At 53.6% G+C, this 20,052-nt stretch overlaps 1 protein-coding gene across 2 annotated transcripts in view; it reads left to right on the top strand.

Annotated features, from left to right (window-relative positions):
- The window catches only part of KCNG2 (potassium voltage-gated channel modifier subfamily G member 2), a 71,831-nt gene that overhangs the window by 23,961 nt on the left and 27,818 nt on the right, over window positions 1-20,052 (top strand). Inside the window, exons 2-3 of one of the 2 annotated variants that reach the window (XM_060029267.1) lie at window positions 4,242-4,460; window positions 15,624-16,337. In XM_060029267.1, coding sequence (XP_059885250.1) covers window positions 4,242-4,460; window positions 15,624-16,337 — 933 coding nt within the window. The remainder of the gene's footprint in view (window positions 1-4,241; window positions 4,461-15,623; window positions 16,338-20,052) is intronic. The other variant, XM_060029268.1, reaches the window with a different exon arrangement.

Consider the following 20,052-nt stretch of genomic DNA (forward strand, 5'->3'; position numbering starts at 1 on the left):
TTAGAATCCTCTCAGCTATACCCTGAAGCAGACTCAGCAGTTACCGTTGTCCTGGAACACAAGATGCTCTTCCAGCCCGTAGGCTCACAGGCACAGGGAGACGCACTGAAGCCCATAAGGAGGTTCATGCTGAGGGTCCAGAGACCCTAACCCTGCTGAGGGTGAGGCCCGGGCGCCTCTGAAGTGATCGTTCGTCCTGTGAATCACGCAACAGAGCCTGGGGCCTGGGCGCGCACAGAGGCCTGGGCCACGGGCAGGTGCTGCAGTGCACACACGGGTCAGCTGGGCTCCGGGCGGCTGACAGTGGTGCGCAGGTGGCCTGAGCCCTGGTGACCCCTGGGCTTCTGCCCCAGCGGCTCCTCCACTCGAGGACAGCTCACTTACCACGTGCAAGGGCATAGCTCACGGTCGTCCAGGAGGGCGTCGGGCCTGTGGGGGCAGCGGGGCGAGCCGGGGAGCCCCGGGTGGGCCCAGAGAGGGGAGGCTTCCAGAGGGATGCGCTGTTCATCCCCCGAGCGCTCTGTGGGGCCGGGGCAGGTGCGCACGGTGGAGACTCTCGCCCAGCAGGCAGGGCCGGAAGCGGCTAGCACTGGGGGCAGGGGTGTCCATCTGTGAATTGCTCTTCTGCTGATTAGAAAGAGCCCACAGGGGGCTGGAAGAGGGAATAATTGGGGAGGCGAGGCAGGATGAGGGCACAGGACACACACTGGCCTCCAGAAAGAATCCTCTCCCTGCAACAGGGAAGACGTGGTCAGGGGCCTTGCGTTTGAGCCTGGAGGTGACAGTTCTTACATTTATAGAGCGATACGCCGAGTGTCTGTCTAGGTCGCTGATGGGAGACCGAGAGGAGATAAGAAAAGAACAAGTTCTGAGAAGCTATTATGTTTCCATCTGTCTTGTCAAAGCCCTGCGCTCAGAGCATGTGCACACCTTGGAGACGCGAGTGAGAACGTTGATTGGGACGAAGTACAATGACCATCACGATGTCATTAAGTGGGTAATTGGAATGAACATTCCCCCGGGACCGTGGGGCCCCGTGACCACGGCAGACTTCAGAGGGTCCTCAGACCCCCAGACCGACCGTGTGCTTTAGGAGGCAGTGAACCGTGTTTCCCGGATTCTGTAAGAAGTCCGTGACCAACCAACGTCCAGACACGGCGCCCCGAAGGAGGGCCGACCTGTCGTTTCAGGGGTTGGAGAAGCACCGGCAGACGGCCTGGGAGACAGCAGCTCTGGAAGAGGGCTCCCTGGGATGAGCCCTGACGTGGGGAAACCAGCCAACGGTAAGAGGGTCCTGCGTGTGGCCCAGACACCCCCGGGGAGAATGGGCTCATCGAATTAAAACCATCGCCTAAAGAGTCCCAACATGTGGACACCTGAAAACAGCGATTTCCTCAGAGGTTAATGCCCAAGAGGGAGGAGGACAGAGATTTGGGGAAAGAACCAGTGGCATGGACTGGCCACTCAGACGCCTGTCCCCACCGGACAGCTCCCCGGAGCCTGAGGCTGTGCTGGGGAGGAAGGAGGGAGACAGACACAGAGAGAGAAAGACAGAGACAGAGAAAGACAGAGACAGAGACAAAGACAAAGAGAGATGGCCACGAGGAGCTCTGAGTAGAGCAGAGTGGAGTGGTGGCAAAATGAAGAACTCGGGGCCCCCAGAGAGACTGTGTCCACTGTCCCCTCCCATCCTTGTCCCCTGGGTGCCCCAGGCTCCAGCCGACCTCATTCTCCTCAGGGCTGCCTCACCCCAGGACACGGAGACCACAGAGGAAACATCATTTCCTCCCAGGACCCGGACTGAAAGTTGGGCTGGTGGTCGAGGGTGCTAACCCCCCGGTGGAACTGTGTCTACCTGCCGCCAGGTGTCCCCCACCTGCCCAGGTCTCTCTTTTCTTCAGGCTTTGCTGCTACTGCCCCCCTCCATCTTCCCGCTCTCTTTTGCTTTTTTCCAAGAGGCTAGGCTTTCCATCTTTTCCACTCTTGTCTGGTACTTATGGACCTTGAGTCTGGAAGAGGCCTAGGGATCATCTCATCCAATCCCTTGATTCACCGACCGGACCCTGAGACCCTGAGAGATTTTAAGTAACTTTTGAGTAACTGGCCCCGGCACCTGGCTTCTGGCTCCGTCCCGGGTTTTCCCGCCTACATGCGGGAATCTCGCTGTGTGCAGCACCTGGCAGGCTTACGAGGCGTTCACACATTTACGTGTGTTGTTTTCAAAGAAACACAGTCTTGGCTTTGTCCCCGCATTGCAGCACACGCCGGCCCTGCGAGAGCTGGGCCGCTTCCGCCTCACCTGCTCGCCTGCCAGCTGGCGCCTCCCCGTCGGTGTGGCAGGCAGAGGCCCGACTTCCCTTAAAAACTGGCCGGGAAGGATGTTATGTAACTTTTCTCAGTGTTTCTCAAGCTTATAATGAATGGAGGCTCTCTCGCCACGTAACCTAAATCTCTCCTGCTGCCTTGGATGTGACTGTAGTCCTTGGGAATTTCCGTTGTGATTCTAATTGCTTTTCTTTCGACACCTACGGTGTGAGTGATGTTTGCAAAGTGAGAAATTAGTAAGGACGAGTTTATAGAACAAAACCCAAATCTGTGGCCACAGTATCTTAAAAGAAACAAACTTTTGCAGAACTCCCCGCGGATGGGCAGGAGCCATTGGGAGCAGGTCAAAGTGTGCTGAAAAGTGAATGAACGATGGACAAGTCAATATGTGTAAAAGAGTCATTTGGCCCACGTGGTCAAGACCAGTGTGGTCGGTTCTGAGTGATGGTTCTGACTGAAACAGCACAAAGGCAGATCCACACAAGCAAAGCTGAGTCCTTGACCAGGGCCTCTGTGTCGGAGGGTGTGCGGGCTCTGTCCTAGCGCAGCTGGCAGGCGCCAGGAAGGGAAAGGAAGGTGGGGTGACCCACAGCCGACGTAAGCTGCCAGCCCAGAAACGCCACCAGCAGCAGGAGCAGGGACCCGGCGTCGGGCGTCGGTGGAGGGGGGAGGGGGACCTTGCAGGGCCGAGAGGCAGCGGGCTTGGCTACATAGCAGGGTTTGTATCTTTAAAAACCTTCATGCTAAGACATAAGATGTAAGACAGCCACGTCAGGGAGGGCAGCCCGCTTCACTCTACAGATTAGATGTTAATCTCATCCAAAAACGCCTCGGCGGAAACACCCAGAAAAGTGTTAGACCAAATATCTGGGCACCCGTGGCCCAGCCCAGCTGACACAGCATAACCATTATTAATGTTTCCTTCAATAAAAATGGAGGCGTGTGTTGCTCTGCCTCCTGCTTTGTGAGGAGAAAAGTAATGTCATTAGAATCACGTTTAGTTGGTTTTGGCAGGGGGCTGCTTTTTCCTAGCTCCTTTTTAAAATTTATTTATTTTATTTTATTTTTGGCTGCGTTGGGTCTTCATTGCTGCACGCGGGCTTTCTCTGGTTACCGTGAGTGGGGGCTACTGTTCGTTGTGGCGCGCGGGCTTCTCACTGCAGTGGCTTCTCTTGTTGCAGAGCACGGGCTCTAGGCGCGCAGGCTTCAGTAGTTGTGGCTAGCGGGCTCAGTAGTTGTGGCGCACGGGCTTAGTTGCTCCGCGGCATGTGGGATCTTCCCCGACCAGGTCTCGAACTCGTGTCCGCTGCATTGGCAGGCGGATTCTCAACCACTGCGCCACCAGGGAAGCCCCTTTCCTAGCTCTTTCTAAGTGAAAAATTTCAAGCATAAAAAGAAGTTGAAAGAGTAGTACAGTGAAAACCTAGCCATCTGTGTGGAAGTATATATATATATATATATATATATATATGTGTGTATATATATATATATATATATATATATATATATATGAAATGTGTGTATATATATGTGTGTGTGTCCATATATATATGAAATGTATGAACCATTTGGAAGTAGTTTACAGAAACCAAGACAATTATCCCTGAATAGTTAAGCATGCATCTACTAAAAATAAGGTCATTCTCTTCTGTAACCAAATTCCACTGTAACACCTAAGAAAGTTAACAACAATGAATATATCAGGTCCAAATTCAGATTTCCCCAGTTGTCCCAAAACTGTGTTTTGTAGGTTTTTTGGATAAAATCTAATCAAGGTTTATGTACTTCATTTGGTTATGTCTCTTGATCTCCTTTACCCCACATTCTAGAACATCCCTCCCACCTTTTATTTTCCCTGGTCATTGACTCTGAAGACCCCAGTTGTCTCTCCCTCTTCCCGTATCCTCCGGATGCAGGGACTTGGGTCTGGACACCTGTTGGAGCTCGTCCTTGCCCAGGGCAGAGCTGGACGGCTGCTGGAGACTCTGACCGCTGCACCTTCACCACAGCCCAGACCCTTGGCACCAAGTTCGGCTACGGGATTAGGGGTGGACATGGTTCGCACCCGTCGTGAAGCCCGCCCCCCTCTCGATGACGTGGTAGCCAGCACCGTGCGGATGTCTTGTTTTCCGACGGTGAGTTGATTTTTCTCTTTCTTCCTCTCTTTGTCACTGTGTATACTGTATGTACCATAGACTTGAGGGCTTTACTTACTCGTGTGTTAAGTCCAGTCACTATGTATTTAGACTTTCAAAGTCTGCCTGAAGGAGCCCTTCTGTGCCACCCTCGACCTTTGACTCATGCCCTTTGACACTGGAGCTCTGCCTTGCTTTCTGGCACACGGTGTCTGATCTCACGTTGGGCCTGGCCTGCTCCCATCAGAAATGAGCCGCTTCTGGTGAGAAACGGTTCTTCAGTGGGAAGACGTGGTCCCAGGTGGTGAAGTGCGATTGCAGTAGAAAGAGAAAGCGTTTAGCTGTACGAGCCTACAAACTATGCTGGGCGTGTTCATGTCCACGCTCTGAGCAGATCGGATATGTCTTTCCTATTTATTCAGTAGAACTATCTGAGCTTAATAAACACTTAGAGGTAAATTAACCCAGTCTAGGCTTATGATTTCAAATCCCCAAAAGGCAGAGGTTGAACAGAGGGGTTTGAGAGAACTGGCGCATTTCCACCACCGGGTACCGGTACAAGGTGGGTGGCGGGTGTCACAGCTGTTGGAACCAAGGCCAGATGTTCCCTCAGAATTGGGTGGAATGTGGGTGAAGATTGCTATTAAAATTCCGAGTCATGCTGGGAGACTAGAGCCGCTTTCAGTGACTGCTATTCTAAGAATAATTTTAGAAAAACTATTTGTTTAGAAATCAGAGTCAATGGGCACCTGAAACATCTGTTTACAAATTTATATTTACACACAGCTTCCAAAGAATGTGTAAGATACGGAGCAGCTAGAACATGAAGACACGCTAGATGCTCCAAGCATATCATTTAAGTAAACTGTAAAATTTTTAGAGGAGAAATTACATTGGTTTTATTTTATTGTAACTTGTTTCCAGAGCCGGCAGAATTTCTTGTAAATGACTCTATCATAAGTCACAAGATTAGCGAACATTTTATAGCTTGCTTTCAAAATCTTTGGGGACTTCCACTTCCGGGAAGATGGTGTAGACGTATTTTCCTGCTGAGCACCTAAGTCCCACACCTTATACAAGAATTAAGTCAGACTTCAATGTAAGTCAAATTAAGTCCGACTTAAATGTAAAATGCAAAACTATTAACTTTAGAAAAATAACAGTAGAAAATCTTTGGGATGTTGGATCATACACATCATTCTTGATACCAAAAGCACAGTGAGGAAAAAAGAAATGTAAATTAGACTTTATCAAAAGTAAAAACTTTTGGGGCTTCCCTGGTGGCGCAGTGGTTGGGAGTCCACCTGCCGATGCAGGGGACACGGGTTCGTGCCCCGGTCCGGGAAGATCCCACGTGCCGCAGAGCGGATGGGCCCGTGAGCCATGGCCGCTGAGCCTGCGTGTCCGGAGCCTGTGCTCCGCAACGGAGAGGCCACAGCAGTGAGAGGCCCACGTACCGCAAAAAAAAAAAAAAAAAAAAAAAAAAAAGTAAAAACTTTTGCTCCACTGGCTATTTAACCCAGAGAGGGGAAAAAACCTTTATGGAAATGTTTATAGCAGCTTTGCTCGTACAGCCAAATCGTAGAAGGAACCCAGCTGTCCTTCACCTCGTGGGCGGTTCAAGAGCTGTGAGCATCCACACCATGAGAGCTCGTGGCGTGAACTGTTGATACAGCAACAACCCAGTGAGTCTTCAGAGAATTACGCTGAGTGAAAGAGCCAATCCTCAAAGGTTACATAACAGCGCAGGTCCTTCTATACACCATTCTCGGGATGACGGGAGTACAGGGACAGAGAACAGACCAGTGGTGGCCGGGTTAGGTTTGGGGGTGGGGCTGGGAGGGCTGGAGGTGGGTTGCGGGGGCCGTGGTGGTGACGGATGCTGTGTCTGGACTGTGTCAGTGTCTGCACCCTGCGGTTCTGCGAGATGCTACCACTGGACAAATTGGGTAAAAGGATCTCTTCAAGCTCAAAATTGAAAGTGTAATTTAAGAAAAATCTTCAGGGCCATTATATGCAGCTCTGCTGTGTATATACCTCATGCTTTGTGAATAAGAGTTATCAGTTACCAAATGCCAACGTGTCTTACAGATTTGGAGATTATATGTGGTTCTCATAAATCATAACTGAGAAATAACCACCAGCCTTTCCGTCAGCAACATGGCTAAGAATTAGATCGATCTAATCAGCAAGTCTTGAGTTCTGTTCATATATACACTTTAGAAGCCTTTTGTAATTTGTGTAACTTTGACATATAGAATATAAATGCATTTCGAAACAAAATAGTTGAACACACTGGAGTTTAACAACTGGAAGGAAATGATAGGAATGATCCTAATAGTACGTATCTTTAAGGCTGAAACTTCCTAAGAATCATGTTTCATTTAAAATTAGTTCTTTGCCTTTGGATCTTTGTTTTTAACCCATAGATGATTTTTATCTTAATTCATATGATGTTTGTCTTGGTAGGACAATAAGAATTGAAAAACAAAAAAGGCAGTGGCTCACGAAATATTAACCTCTGCTCTCTTTATCGTCAGGAGGTTAGATGCATTTTTATTTTAAACTAGCTCAGCCGCAGTCATCTGCTAGTTGGAGAAAAGCATTTCTTATTTAGATCACTTTTTCCATCCTGTCACATGGCCTGTTTTATGTGTTCATTCTGGTGAACCTGTGTCAGCTCAGAGGTTAAGCATTTCAGCTGTAAAGCAAAGCAGGTACCTGGAAGGAGAGACCAGCCGAGAGGCTGGAATGGTCCTTGTGGAAGGGCCGGGTCACGGCCCCCTTTTCCCGCAAACCACCGGGCGGCTGAGGGTGAGAAGAGGTGAGGGAGGAGGTGGCGTGTGAACTGAACTTGTAAAGATTCCGAACCAGAACTGAGGCAGGGAACAGTCTATCAGAGCCTTTAATCACTGGATTAACTATCTGGCAACATTTACGGTGTGAAATAATGTTTTAGATCCTAAAGCCACTGGCTTTTCAGCTGAGATCAAACACCCACCTTTTGGACGCATCTGGGGGCCTCCTGTGCCCTCGGGGCGCCTGGTTCCCCCACCCTCCCCCCCGTGCCTCACCCTACCCCAGTCCCCACCCCCCAGCCCCCAGCCCACCCCATGCCCCACCCCCTACACCAAACCACCCACCACCCCCACACCCCACCCCCTACCCCACCCCACCCCCCACCCCCCACCCCCACGCCCTAACCCCGAGTCTGCACTGAGGCCCGGCCGGGGACCGGGGGCTCAGGGGCTTCATGTCACCATGGCAAGAGCTGCCCCGGGGAGCACGAAGCCTCAAGCATCTGTGGCCTGTCCGGCAAAGAGACAGGTGCTGACAGCTGGGAGTCCACCAGCGTGTGCACAGGCCGGGGACATGGGGGCCACAGGGGGGTGCGGGGTGCCCAACAGCATGGATCCCTCGTCCCAGGTACAGCCAGGGATCTCATTTTAAAGGTCACCTTCTCCAAGTAAGAAGCTGTCTGTTTCGTACAAGGAAAGAAATCTCTCCTAGAGAATACTCTGCTGAAGAGGTTTTAGTCTGCTCCAGTTCATGTTTTTAAGCCTAAATTGGTAAATTCAGCTACAGAATAAATATTTCCTCCACTGTGGGTTGACCTGGTATTTGAGAACCTCTTCCTAATCATGTGTGTTTTTCCCCCTTTTCATTTTCATTCACACACGCCCCTCTGCCGCGCTCCCTTGCAGGCCCCCCAGGAGATGCATCCCTAACCGGCCCCCCTCCTGCCCGCAGCTCCAAGGGCCCAGGGACGGAATGCGGGGGTGCCAGCCGGGGCAGGACCCGACGGGCGCACAGCACGATGGGCAGACGCTCCCTCTCCTCTGGCCACGGCTGCCTTGGAGGCAGTGGACCAGGCCCCTGGCCCTTTCTGCGGTGACCGCTGAGTGTGTCCAGCCCCAGTTACAGTGTCACGGGGCTTTGAGCTGAGGGAGAGGCTGTGCCAGACACGGGGGCGTCTTTCCCCAGAGCAGCTACGAAGCCAAGTCCCACAGCACACATTCCTTTTGAGGATAAAGCCCCCAGGTCGCCCTGTGAAGCGCCAGGTGTGGAACCTCCTCGTCCTATTGCGCACTGAGCCTTTGCAGCTGGATGTCTTCCATCTTCACCACATTTTCGTCACTTGGTTTATTTTCACCTCTTCTCCTGGGATTCCTGTAAACAGAATTGATCATTTTCCTTTCTCCTTTGCTTGCTTTATGTGTCCTTGTCTGTGATGTCTGTCTTGCACTGACCCCTTTTGGAGGGTTCCTGGGAGAGAATGCCTCCACCTGACCCAGCCTGACCTCAAGCTGACCCAACCTGACCTCAAGCTGACCTAACCCGACCTCAACCTGACCTCAACCTGACCTCAAGCTGACCTAACCTGACCTAACCTGATCTCAGCCTGACCCAACTTGACCTCAGCCTGACCTCACCCTAACCCCAACCTGATCTCACCCTGACCCTAACCTGACAGACTCTACTTTCAGTCTCATCTGTTCACCTCTGGAAACTGTCTTTCTTATTCAGATCCTCCTGGACTTTGTGATAATGTCTTTCTTCCTCTGGGGTTTTAATTCCTTCTTTGATGTCTGTGAAGATTTTTGATAATCCTGTCACCTCAAGTTCCCAGGAGCCTGATCCTCTTATTCCTGTGTCTGCTGGGGTTTGCTCAGGTGGGACTCTGCCCTGTGTATTTTATAATTTCGGTTTGTAAATTCATCTCGGTTGAGGCTTCATCAGCAGGAAGCTATGAGGCTTGAGTGGCGAGCCGTCCCTCTGGACCAGGGGTGCTGATGGCATTGGGCTGGGTCTGCCCTTGTTCTGGGGTGTCCTGCACGTGCGCTGTAGGGCTTCGTGGCACCCCTGGCTCCTTCCCACCAATGCCAGTCACACCCAATCACGACAACCAAAAATGTCCCGGGCCTTCCCAGGTGTCCCGGGGGCAGAGTCACCCCAGTTGATTATGTGTGTCTCCAGGATATTGCCAACCTGGGACCACCTTTCACGGGGGATAATTTCCTAGCTTTGAGTTTCAGAGACGAAAGTTTCAACCTCAAATCCATTGTGCAGGTGGGCTTTTTGACACATATTCTTGTAGAGCCAGGCAGAGAAATCTTGTAATCCTCCTATCCCATAGGCAGATTTTTTTCTAGTTTACCCTTTCACTAGGGTGTAGGGACAAACATCAGTGCTTCCTGTAGGATTAGTTCAAACCCTCCACCTCCTGTCATGATGGTTTACCAGTTTACTATCTATCAGAAATGAACACGTCCGAGAGACCCCACATCCTTGGCAATAAAGTGTGTCATCAAACCTTCCCACCTTACAATGTAGTAATCTGAGATGCTTATTTTTGCTATTAGAAATGAACTGGAGGGACTTCCCTGGTGGTCCAGGAGTCAAGAATCCACCTTCCAATGCAGGGGACGCGGGTTCGATCCCTGGTCGGGGAACTAAGATCCCACATGCCGTGGAGCAACTAAGCCCACGCGCCACAACTACTGAGCCTGCGCTCCTCAACTAGAGAGAGAGAGAAAACCCATGAGCCACAACTAGAGAGCCCGTGCGCCACAACAAAGCCCTCTTGCCACAACAAAAGATCCTGTGTGCCGCAACTAACCCCCGAGGCATCCAAATAAATTAATAAATTAAAAAAAAAGAAATGAACTGGAGCATCTTTTCATATATTTAAAGTCTGTGTTTTCCCTTTACTGTAAACTCTGTGACAATTTGCCCATTTTTTCTACTGAGCTGTCCGTTCCGTTTTTTTCTTAAAATCCACGGCACTTGAATGCCTCTTATGCCCCACACAGCGGATAGGGACGCACTTCAGGGCTCTCAGCAGAGAGAACGTGACTTAACGACACTTAGTAACACGTAAGCTATGTTTATGTTTGTACATGTATATTCCGGGGAAGAAAACCCTCTACAGGAAAGCTGTCGGGTCTGGCTGATTCCCCAGTTACTTTAACGATCGGTCACCCCTGCCTACAAAGAACTCGGAGCACACATTTGACGTGGCTACAAAGGGACTTGATTGACCTGTGGTACGGATTTGTCACTGGCTGCACGGGGACAGGAAGACGTGGAGGACCCCAGCCTAGCGCAGGCAAGGTGGGCTTTCCCACTCCATACTTGTCTCTGCCCCTCACGGTATTCCAGGCAGAAGCTGGTTCTGACAGTTACGGGAAAAGGACGTGAGGTCACGTGGCGCTTTCCCTCGGGCACACCTCGGCCTCAGCCCAGAAACTCGTGAGCCTGCCCTGGAGGCTCCATCCTCCCCGGTGGCCTCGCACGGCTCCAGAGAGTGGGGCGCCTCCCGTGAGGACCCCCGCCTGCCTCCTGGGCAGATGCTGAGTCCTCCTCCGAGCTGCCTGGGAAGGAGGTCGGCTGTGAGCCGCTGGCATCCTTGATGTGGAACTCGAGCCGCTGTCCCTGGGTCCTCGATGAGAAGCGGCAGCTTGGGGGGTCTCTGCAACAAGTTTCCGCGACCTAAACAACTGACTGCGTTTGAGGAAAGTAGGATCTTCCTCCTCAGCATTACCTCCTCAGATTTCCCCAACCTCCTGCCGGGTAGGCGAGGCTGCAAAGCCCTCGGGGCAGCCTCTCCTCTGCACAGAGCCAGCCTCGCAGTGTTGGAAGTGCCTGTCGTCCTCGCGCCCCCGGCTCCGCCCCCCACCCCCACCGCCATGAGCTCCAGCATCACGTGTCTAGCACCAGCCGATGTTACTGACATTTGCTGCATGAAACGCCGACCCCGAGGCGTCAGCAACACAGCTGAGCCCGGAGCGCCTTCGCCCTCAAATCCTGCAGTGACTGGGCGGGCACGCTGGCTCTCTCCCCACGGCCCCTTCTATTTGGTTTCCTCCCCCTCCCAAATCTCAGGGTCAGTGAGGCATCCGGGCTGCATGCCGAACACCCCTTGGGCGCCCCCCGCTTTACGGTTCGTGAGTCGCCCTGGTGGTAGGTTTGCCTGGCAGTGGTTAGAGCAGCAAATCCTTAACAACAACGAAAGGTCTTGATTTTGGCCGTTGAAGCAGTGGTTCTCGGGCTTTAGTGCACTACACCTGCTCATTGACATGCACAGAACCGGATGTCAATTTTTTTTTAATTGAAATGATAATGTCCATTTTAATGTGTACAATTCAGTGTTTCTAGTATTTTAACCCTCACCACTACCTAATGCCAGAGCATCCTCATGACCACAAAAAGAAACCCCGTCACCATTAGTCGGTCACTCCCCCACCCCAGCCCCCAGCCCCCGGCAACCACTAACCTACCTTCTGTCTCTGCAGATCTGCCTGCTCTGGACAGCTCCTTTCTGTCCGGCCTCTTCCACTTACACCATGTTTTCAACATCCATCCGTGCTGCGTCCTGTGTCCGCACTTCATTTCTCTTTGTGGTTGATGGTGTCCCAGTATGTAGACGGAGCACGTTTACTCATCCATTGGTCAGCTGACGGACAGTTGCGTTGTTCCCACATTTTGGCTGCTGTGAATATTCGCGTACACGTTTTTGCGTGAACCTAGGCTTTCATTTCTCTTGGAGTAACATTGCTGGATCCCATGGTACGTCTATGTTTAACTTTTTGAGGAACTTCCCAGCTGTTCTCCACAGCAGCTGCACTATTTCACATTCCCGCCAGCAGCGGACGGGGGTCCTGAGTTCTCCACACCCTTGCCGACACTCCTTTTTCCATGTGTTTGGTCGCAGCCGAGCTAATGGACGTAAAGTGGTACCAAGTCATTTTGATTGGCGTTTTCCTGATGACCGATCACACTGAGCATCTTTTCAAGTGTCTATTAGCCATTTTTGTATCTTTTCTGGAGAAGTCCTTCAAATCCTTTGCCCACGTTTTAATTGGGTTGTTTGTCTTTTTGTTTTTGAGTTGTAGGAGCTCTTTATATATTCTGGACACTAGACCCTTATCAGATATATGATTTGTACATTTTTTCTCATCCCATGAGCTATCATTTCATTTTCTTGATAAGGTCCTTTAATGCACAAAAGAGTTTAAGTATGACAAAGCCCAGTTTATTTATTTTTCTTTTGTTGCTTATGCTTCTGTTGTATTTCAGAAACCATTGCCTACTCCAAGGCCGTGAAGATTTACTCCTGTGTTCTTCTAATCAGATTCTTCCGCTCCCCAGGGTTTGTTGTAATTGCTGTTGTTTGTTTGACTTTTCTGGACGAATTAGGCAAAGTCTGTATGTTTTTGTCTTGTGTGGCCACTGATATCTCTGTCCCATTAGCTTAATGGTCAGCAAGTGACTGGACAGAGATTCTCACATGCCTGGAACAAAAACAAAAACAAACCAGTCTTTGCAGACGGGCCCTGTGTGTCAGGGCACCCTCAACACCCAGCAGGCCTGTCCCTTGCCTCCCCCTTTCGCCTCCTGCTTGTGCAGAGCTGCAGGTCCGCTGGGGGCGGGGCGGGGGGAGAGTGTAGGGCCTTCTCAGGTCTCTCCCGAGCCCGCACATGGCCCCAGGCGCGTGAGCAGCATTCTAGATTTCCAGCAGTGTGTTGGAGCATTTCCAAAGCGTCTCACTCCCCAGCCTCTTCTCCCAAGCTTTCTGGTTAGTCTATTTTTTGCCCCAACAATAATATTCATCCGTTGCCTCAGCAAACATTTTCGTAAGTGATTTCCACAAACTGCCCGGGGGGCCACTTTAGCCCTGGGAGAGTCCCGAGTGAGGGGAGGTACAGGCAAGCCTTCTGACGGGCCTTTCGCGGGAGCCACCAGAAGGGTCCAAATAGTTATGGTTCCTCCTGAATCGGGTCCACTCTCCTCTTCCAGTACCAGTCCTGGTACCAGGAAGGCAGGCTGTCATCTTCAAGGCGAATGCTGAACTGGGAAGCAGGTTAAATAAAATGCTAAGAGCTCACTTTTCTTCTTTGCGGTACGCGGGCCTCTCGCTGTTGTGGCCTCTCCCGCTGCGGAGCACAGGCTCTGGACGCGCAGGCTCAGTGGCCATGGCTCACGGGCCCAGCCGCTCCGTGGCATGTGGGATCCTCCTGGACCGGGGCACGAACCCGCGTCCCCCGCATCAGCAGGCGGACTCTCAACCACTGCGCCACCAGGGAAGCCCTCAGCTGTTTTTACTCAAGTGTTCCCCTGGCTGCTGCTACCCTTTGGTTACTGTCCAGAGTTCCAAAAAAAGTGGATTCTGATGGTTTTTGCCGGTTTTCTCATTGCTTTAATGGGGGGATATTTGGGGGTCCTTACTGTGCAGTTTTCCAATCCCTCAGAATTTTAAGTGTAGAGCCAGGAATGTACTTTTTTTGGCAGGTTCTTTTGATAATTTTGGTGCTGTTGGCCCTCAGTCTACACTTTGAGAACCAAGCTGGAACTGTCCCTCCCCTGCAGATTACTGCCTAGCCAATGTCTAAGACATACTCCCTGGTAAATGGGACCTTTGGAGTTTATGTCCCCGGATTGGTATTTGCCCGTTTTCTCTGCTCTGTCACTGTTGCCGCGGCGCAGAGAAGTGCGTGGTGCCCCGTTGTGTTAACACGTCAAGGGGGGCCATCCTGAGCAGGATTTGGAGGGACAGAACCGCCCTCCAGCGGCGTGGAGAAGAACCCACAGGAGCCTCTGCAAAGGACACAGTCATCAGTGTTACTTATGGACCCTTTTTGATGTGGTTCCTGAGTCAGGGACCCTGTTTCCAAACAGATACATAGACGTTAAGGGGTGACCCAGCTCTGGGCAGAGGAAGGAATGCCAGGTGCAATTGTGGGTAAATACGCCACAAAACTTTAAATGTCCACATTCAGGGCAAAAATGATTTTGTCCCAGTAACATATTTCGCGACGCGTCCTTTTAACAAGTGCCGAGTAGACCAACACATTTAGGAATTCTGGCTGCGGTCTGTGCACAAGCTACGATGAGATACTCGTTAAGAAGAATATGATCTCTTTTGTGAGTTTCTTGAACCCTGGTCAAAGAATAAAACAAGTAATCATTCCTGTAAGAAACTCACCTGGAATCTTCCCTCTGCCCAAGCGTTCTTAAGAAGGCATCCGACAACGAATGCCAAAGTGTACATGCCCACCAACTAGTGTGGGTGACCCACGTTCAAAATATTGTAAAGGGGACCCGGGCTAGCAATCCCCACACTACAGAGATAGTTCCCTCCCTTATGTTTGGAGCTGTGAGCTTCATTAAGCTTTGAGGCCACAGATCCCTTGAGAATCTGAGGATCCTCTATTAGAAACACGTGTACACAGGCAAGTTTGCATCTAATTTTAGGAGGCTCAGAGACCCCTGAAGGATTCCCATGAACCTCTGGCTTAGAGAATCAAGGCAACCGAAGCACCGTGAGTTTCTCTGCATCAGCGCCTCCCAAACCCAGCTGTGCAGAATTATCTGGAAGCTTTTAAAAAGCAAGACAAACCTGTTTTTATTAGGGACGTTTGTAAACGTACGTAAAAGCAGAGAGAAAGTATAATGGCCCCAGTGTTCCCATCACCGGGCTCCAGCAGCAGGTGAAGCGTTTTGTCTGCACGCCACCTTGAGAAAGATGTGCTTAACGAAGACCCAGCCCTCATTGCACGTGAATACCTCACTGTGGGCCCCTAAGGGGCCGAAACGCCCTGTTTTTCACGAGTGCAGTACTCGTCTCATTGCCTTCAAGGCGGCTTTAAAACCATAGGTAGTGCTGGGATTTTCTTATTTACTCTTACGTGTTTCTTTATAGTTGGTTCCCTCTAATCCGAATCCGAACAACGTCCACAGGCTGCTCCGGCAGCCTGGCTGACGCTTCTGAAGGATCAATACATCCGTAGCAGCCCCCTCCCCCGGCCCCACTTGTTAACCAGCCGGAAACCCCCCAGGTCTGGCCTTGCCATCATCTCCTGAGGCAGCATCTCCAGGGCGGCCCGCCCTCCTCCCTCATGCTGCCCCGCGTTGGCCGCGTCCCTAGTCTCCAGGCAAGAAATTAAGGCGGGTCCCTTGTAAGCGGGGCCTGCTGGAAAGCTGAGGGGCGGGCTCCTGGGACCACCTGCAGGCGTCAGGGATGCAGCAGAGAAGAACCGAGCGGCTGGGCCGATGGAGCCCTTGGTTTGGTTCGCTCCCCAAGCCCCAAGGTCATGCGTGGGCGGGGGTGTCCCAGAGCTCCCGGCCGGTCTACGGCCTAACGCGCGCTCCCTTCCTTCGCAGGCCCAGCCTCCGGACCCTGGTGTGGCGCATGGGGCCATGGCCCTGCTCCCCGGGCCCGCGGAGCCCCCGGGCCCCGAGCCCCCGGTTGGCAGCGGCAGCGGCAGCGGCAGCGGCGGCGTTGGCGGGGCCCGCGCCCGGCACGTCATCATCAACGTGGGCGGCTGCAGGGTGCGCCTGGCCTGGGCCGCGCTGGCCCGCTGTCCCCTGGCGCGCCTCGAGCGCCTCCGCGCCTGCCGCGGCCACGACGAGCTGCTGCGCGTGTGCGACGACTACGACGTGAGCCGCGACGAGTTCTTCTTCGACCGCAGTCCGTGCGCCTTCCGCGCCATCGTGGCGCTGCTGCGCGCCGGGAAGCTGCGGCTGCTGCGCGGCGCGTGCGCCCTGGCCTTCCGCGACGAGCTGGCCTACTGGGGCATCGACGAGGCGCGCCTGGAGCGCTGCTGCCTGCGCCGCCTGCGCCGCCGCGAGGAGGAGGCCGCCGAGGCGCGCGCGGGGCCGGCGGAGCGCGGGGGCCCCGGCAGCCCGGCCTGCGCCCCTGGGTCCGGCGGCGGGCGGCTGGCGCGCGGCCGGCGGCGCCTGCGCGACGTGCTGGACGACCCGCGCTCGGGCCCGGCCGGCAAGCTCTTCGCCTGCGTGTCCGTGGCCTTCGTGGCCGTCACGGCGGTCGGCCTCTGCCTCAGCACCATGCCCGACATCCGCGCCGAGGAGGAGAGGGTGAGCGCGGGGCCAGGATGACGGGGCCGGGCAGGGCTGGGGGCGGCTGGGCCGGAACTGGGGAGGGGCGGCGGCAGCTGGGCCGTGGGGCGCCCGCTGGGTGGTGGTCTTAGGCACCGCGACCCCGTTGGTCGCTGAAACTGCAGGCCCTGGGCCTCCCTGCACCCGCCCAGGGCAGGTTTGCTGGGAGTGAGCCCCCGGCGCGGCTGCCCCATCAGGCCGCCCACTGCGCTGCCAGCAGAGGCTCCAAATTCCAGCCGATTTCAAGAACTCGGCGAGGCTGCCGGGCCAGCGGGCCTTCTCGCTGAACCGCTCTGACGGCCAGGCCTTGAGGCTTGGACAGCTTGGAGTTAAAACACACAGTCTAGAGAGTGCTGTGCTCTAAACTCAAGTCCCGTCGTCCTGGACCACAGGGACAGGACCTCTGAATTCTTCCAGGCGCCCAGCTCTGGCACACCCAGGGCCGGCTTTGTGGAGGTGCTGGGGCTCGTTTCTGAGCAGACAGTAGACTTCCTGCCCCCTCTGTTGTCCCGTGAGGCAGCGGGCAGAAGTGTCGTCCTGGGATCAGGATGTCACCCAGAGCTCAGCAGCGTTTGTGCCATGTGCACACTGCGGAATGTCTCGGAAACACTCGGGGAAGGCCTGAGTGGGTGTCGCCCGGGTCGGGCTTAGACGAGAGGAGGTGCTGCAGTATTTGAAGGATGTGGCTTCGTGTTGCCCTCAAAGCATTGCCTGTGTTTTCTCACGGGGTGGCAGGGGCGTCCTGCCTTAACCTCCCCAGCTCCAGCTTCCAGGGGTGGCAGAGGCTCGGACTTGAACCCCACAGCCCCAGGCAGAGCAGGGCAGAGCTCATGTCAGCCTCTCAGTGAGAGCCCCTCCGCAGTCCGGGGTAGAGCCCGAGCTCCCTGCCGTCAGCTCATTATTCAGAGACACGGAGCTCTGTTCTCCTGGAACATTAGCTGTGAGCCGTCTTGACCACGAGCCTGGTGATCCTGACTGCAGATTAGATTTAAATGTAAATTTTAGGAAATTGGTTTGGCTTCTCCTTCATCGTGTGGGTGTCTGACTCCTGAGCTGTCATGTCCAGTTGTCTTAACCAGGCCCCAGCTGGGGATTCTGCTTGGAAAGACACTTGACGTGTTTGGACTTCCTCAGTAGCAGTAACTCCATACAGTCCGAGGACGGAAATCACTTACACAGGGATCAGGGAACAGAAGTTAGGGCTGTGCCAACCAATGACAGCGTCACCAGAGGTTGAGCTGACCCTGAGAATCCTCTAGGCGTCATCTGGTCCCCACGTCACCTGCCATTCACGTCCGTCACCCACCTCTTCCCCATTTCCAGAAACACTGCTTCACACCACCCAGGTGCTGTCTCACCACATCAGTCGTCAGATTAGGAAGTAAGGACCCCAGTGTTGGTGAGCGCGTGGTGAGCGTGGCCGTGTGCTCGTGAGGGGTGCTTACGAAGCCCTGGCCCGCTGCACACAGTAGGAGCTGTCACTGCCACAGGAAGGAGGAAGTTTTATGTTTCATCAGCTGTGTGTGTGGTAAAAACCCATACAATTCACCGTCTCAGCCATTTTCATGTGCAGTTCAGTGGCGTTAAGTACATCCACAGTGCTGTGCACCCATCACCACCCTCTGTCCCTAGAAATCTTTCATCTTCCCAAACTGAAGCTTTGTCCCCATTAAACACTAACTCCCCAGCCCCTGGAACCCAGCCTGTACCTTCTGCCTCTGTGAATGCAGCTCCTTCAGGGACTCATTTAAGTGGAATCCCACAGGCAGCATCTTTCTGTGACTATCTTGTTTCACTGAGCACAGTGTCCTCTGGGTTCACCCGTGATGCAGCAGGTGTCAGACCCCTTCCTGTTTAGGGGCTGAGTACCTCTCCCGTGTATGTATCGCCTCACCTTGTTCATCCGTCATCCGCCCGTGGACACTTGGGTCGCTTCCTCCCTTTGCTGTTGGGAATAACGCTGCTGTGGACGCGGCACAAACATCTGGTGAGTCCCTGCCCTCGGCTCTTTGGGGTTTATCCCAGGAGTGCACTAGCTGGATTCTGTGTTTACTTTTGCGGGGAGCCTCCCTGCTGTCCCCTGCAGCTGCACCCTTGATGGTCCGACCACGGAAGTTTCCAGGCACGAGGCATCAGGGATGGAGGGCATGGAATCCTTCATTATTTTCTTGTTTGTTGGGGTTTTTCCAGTAGAAATTTTTATTTTATTTTATTTACTTATTTATTGGCTGTATTGGGTCTTTGTTGCTACACATGGACTTTCTGTAGTTGCCGCGAGCAGGGGCTACTCTTCATTGCGGTGCGCAGGCTTCTCATTGTGGTGGCTTCTCTTGTAGTGCAGCACGGGCTCTAGAGCGCAGGCTCAGTAGTTGTGGCGCACGGGCTTAGTTGCTCCGCGGCATGTGGGATCTTCCCGGACCAGGGATCGAACCTGTGTCTCCTGCATTGGCAGGTGGATTCTTAACCAGTGCGCCACCAGGGAAGCCCTCCAGGAGAATTTAGCTTGAAAGGCACAAGGCTGAAGCATTATCTCCGTGTGATCTCTGGTTTTAATTAAGTGGCTAAAGAACTTCTTTGTGAGATTTCAGGTCTTCTCTTGAAGGCTGCAGAAAGCATCCTCTGAGAGGCACAGCACCGACAGCTCCGTGGGCCTGAGGTCCTCATCCTCCATCAGTGACAAGCAGGGACGCTTCCCCAACGCGCCCACATTCTAGTTAGCACTCCAGTTAAATGCACCCAATTCCCTCCTGAAAAACGACCTTGGGGGAGCAGGGAGTGTCATGAAGAATCAGGGGTGAGCTGGTGCGGCTCCCTTTTCATCAGTCTGTCTGGTGACATCTCTTGTCATCTCTGGCAGCATTGGCATCGGTGGTTATTTTTGTGTGTAGGTGCAGAAAAGCATCAAGGGAGAAAAAAGATTATTATCCTCCATTATTCAGGGACTCAGAGGAAAGTTGATTCCTGCTGCCGATCCCTGAAATACCCCTTGAGTGGCCAGGCCCCCGCCTGGGCTGGAAGGAGGCCCCCACTGCACAGAAATCCCGGCCCCCGCCTCCAGTGTGGCCGGGACGCGGCCTTTGGGCACAGGGACCAGCTCCCTTTGCCTTCTTGTCTTGGCCCCAGGACAGACTCTGCAGCCAGACATCCAGGTCCCCTCTGGCTGGTGACGTGGCCTGAGCCCCAGGGTGGCTGGCAGAGCTGCGCAAAGTCCCTGTGCCCCGAGGCCGCGCAGGCACCGTGTGCTTGTGGGTGGGCTCCCTGCGGTCCGCCCTCCCCTGGAATCCAGGCTCTTGCTGTCCAGCGCTGCCCCTGTGTCTCCTCGGTGCCCTGGTAGTCCCTGTGCCCGGTGGTGGCTCTGTCCAGAATTTGCTCTCACGCGCTGTAACTGAGTGAGAGCTAGGTCTCCGCTTTTCACGGTTTATAGGAAGAAGGATGGTAAGAGCATACCTGCGGGACGAAACTTGAGGACGTTTTGCCGAATGAAACAAGCCAACTGACCGTTCAGTAGGACAAATCCCGTCTGATTCCACTCACATGAGGCACTTAGAGCCATCAGATCCGTGGAGTCGGAGTGTGGACGGGCCGGGTGGGGGCCGCAGTGATCCGCAGGGCGCAGCCCGTCCCAAGTCAAAGCAGCTGGGGCTCCGGTGCGTCCAACCCTCGGCCAGGCGGGTCCCAGGACCCCCCCCTCACG

Source organism: Delphinus delphis, chromosome 13 (genome assembly GCF_949987515.2).
Source record: "Delphinus delphis chromosome 13, mDelDel1.2, whole genome shotgun sequence".
NCBI lineage: Eukaryota > Metazoa > Chordata > Mammalia > Artiodactyla > Delphinidae > Delphinus > Delphinus delphis.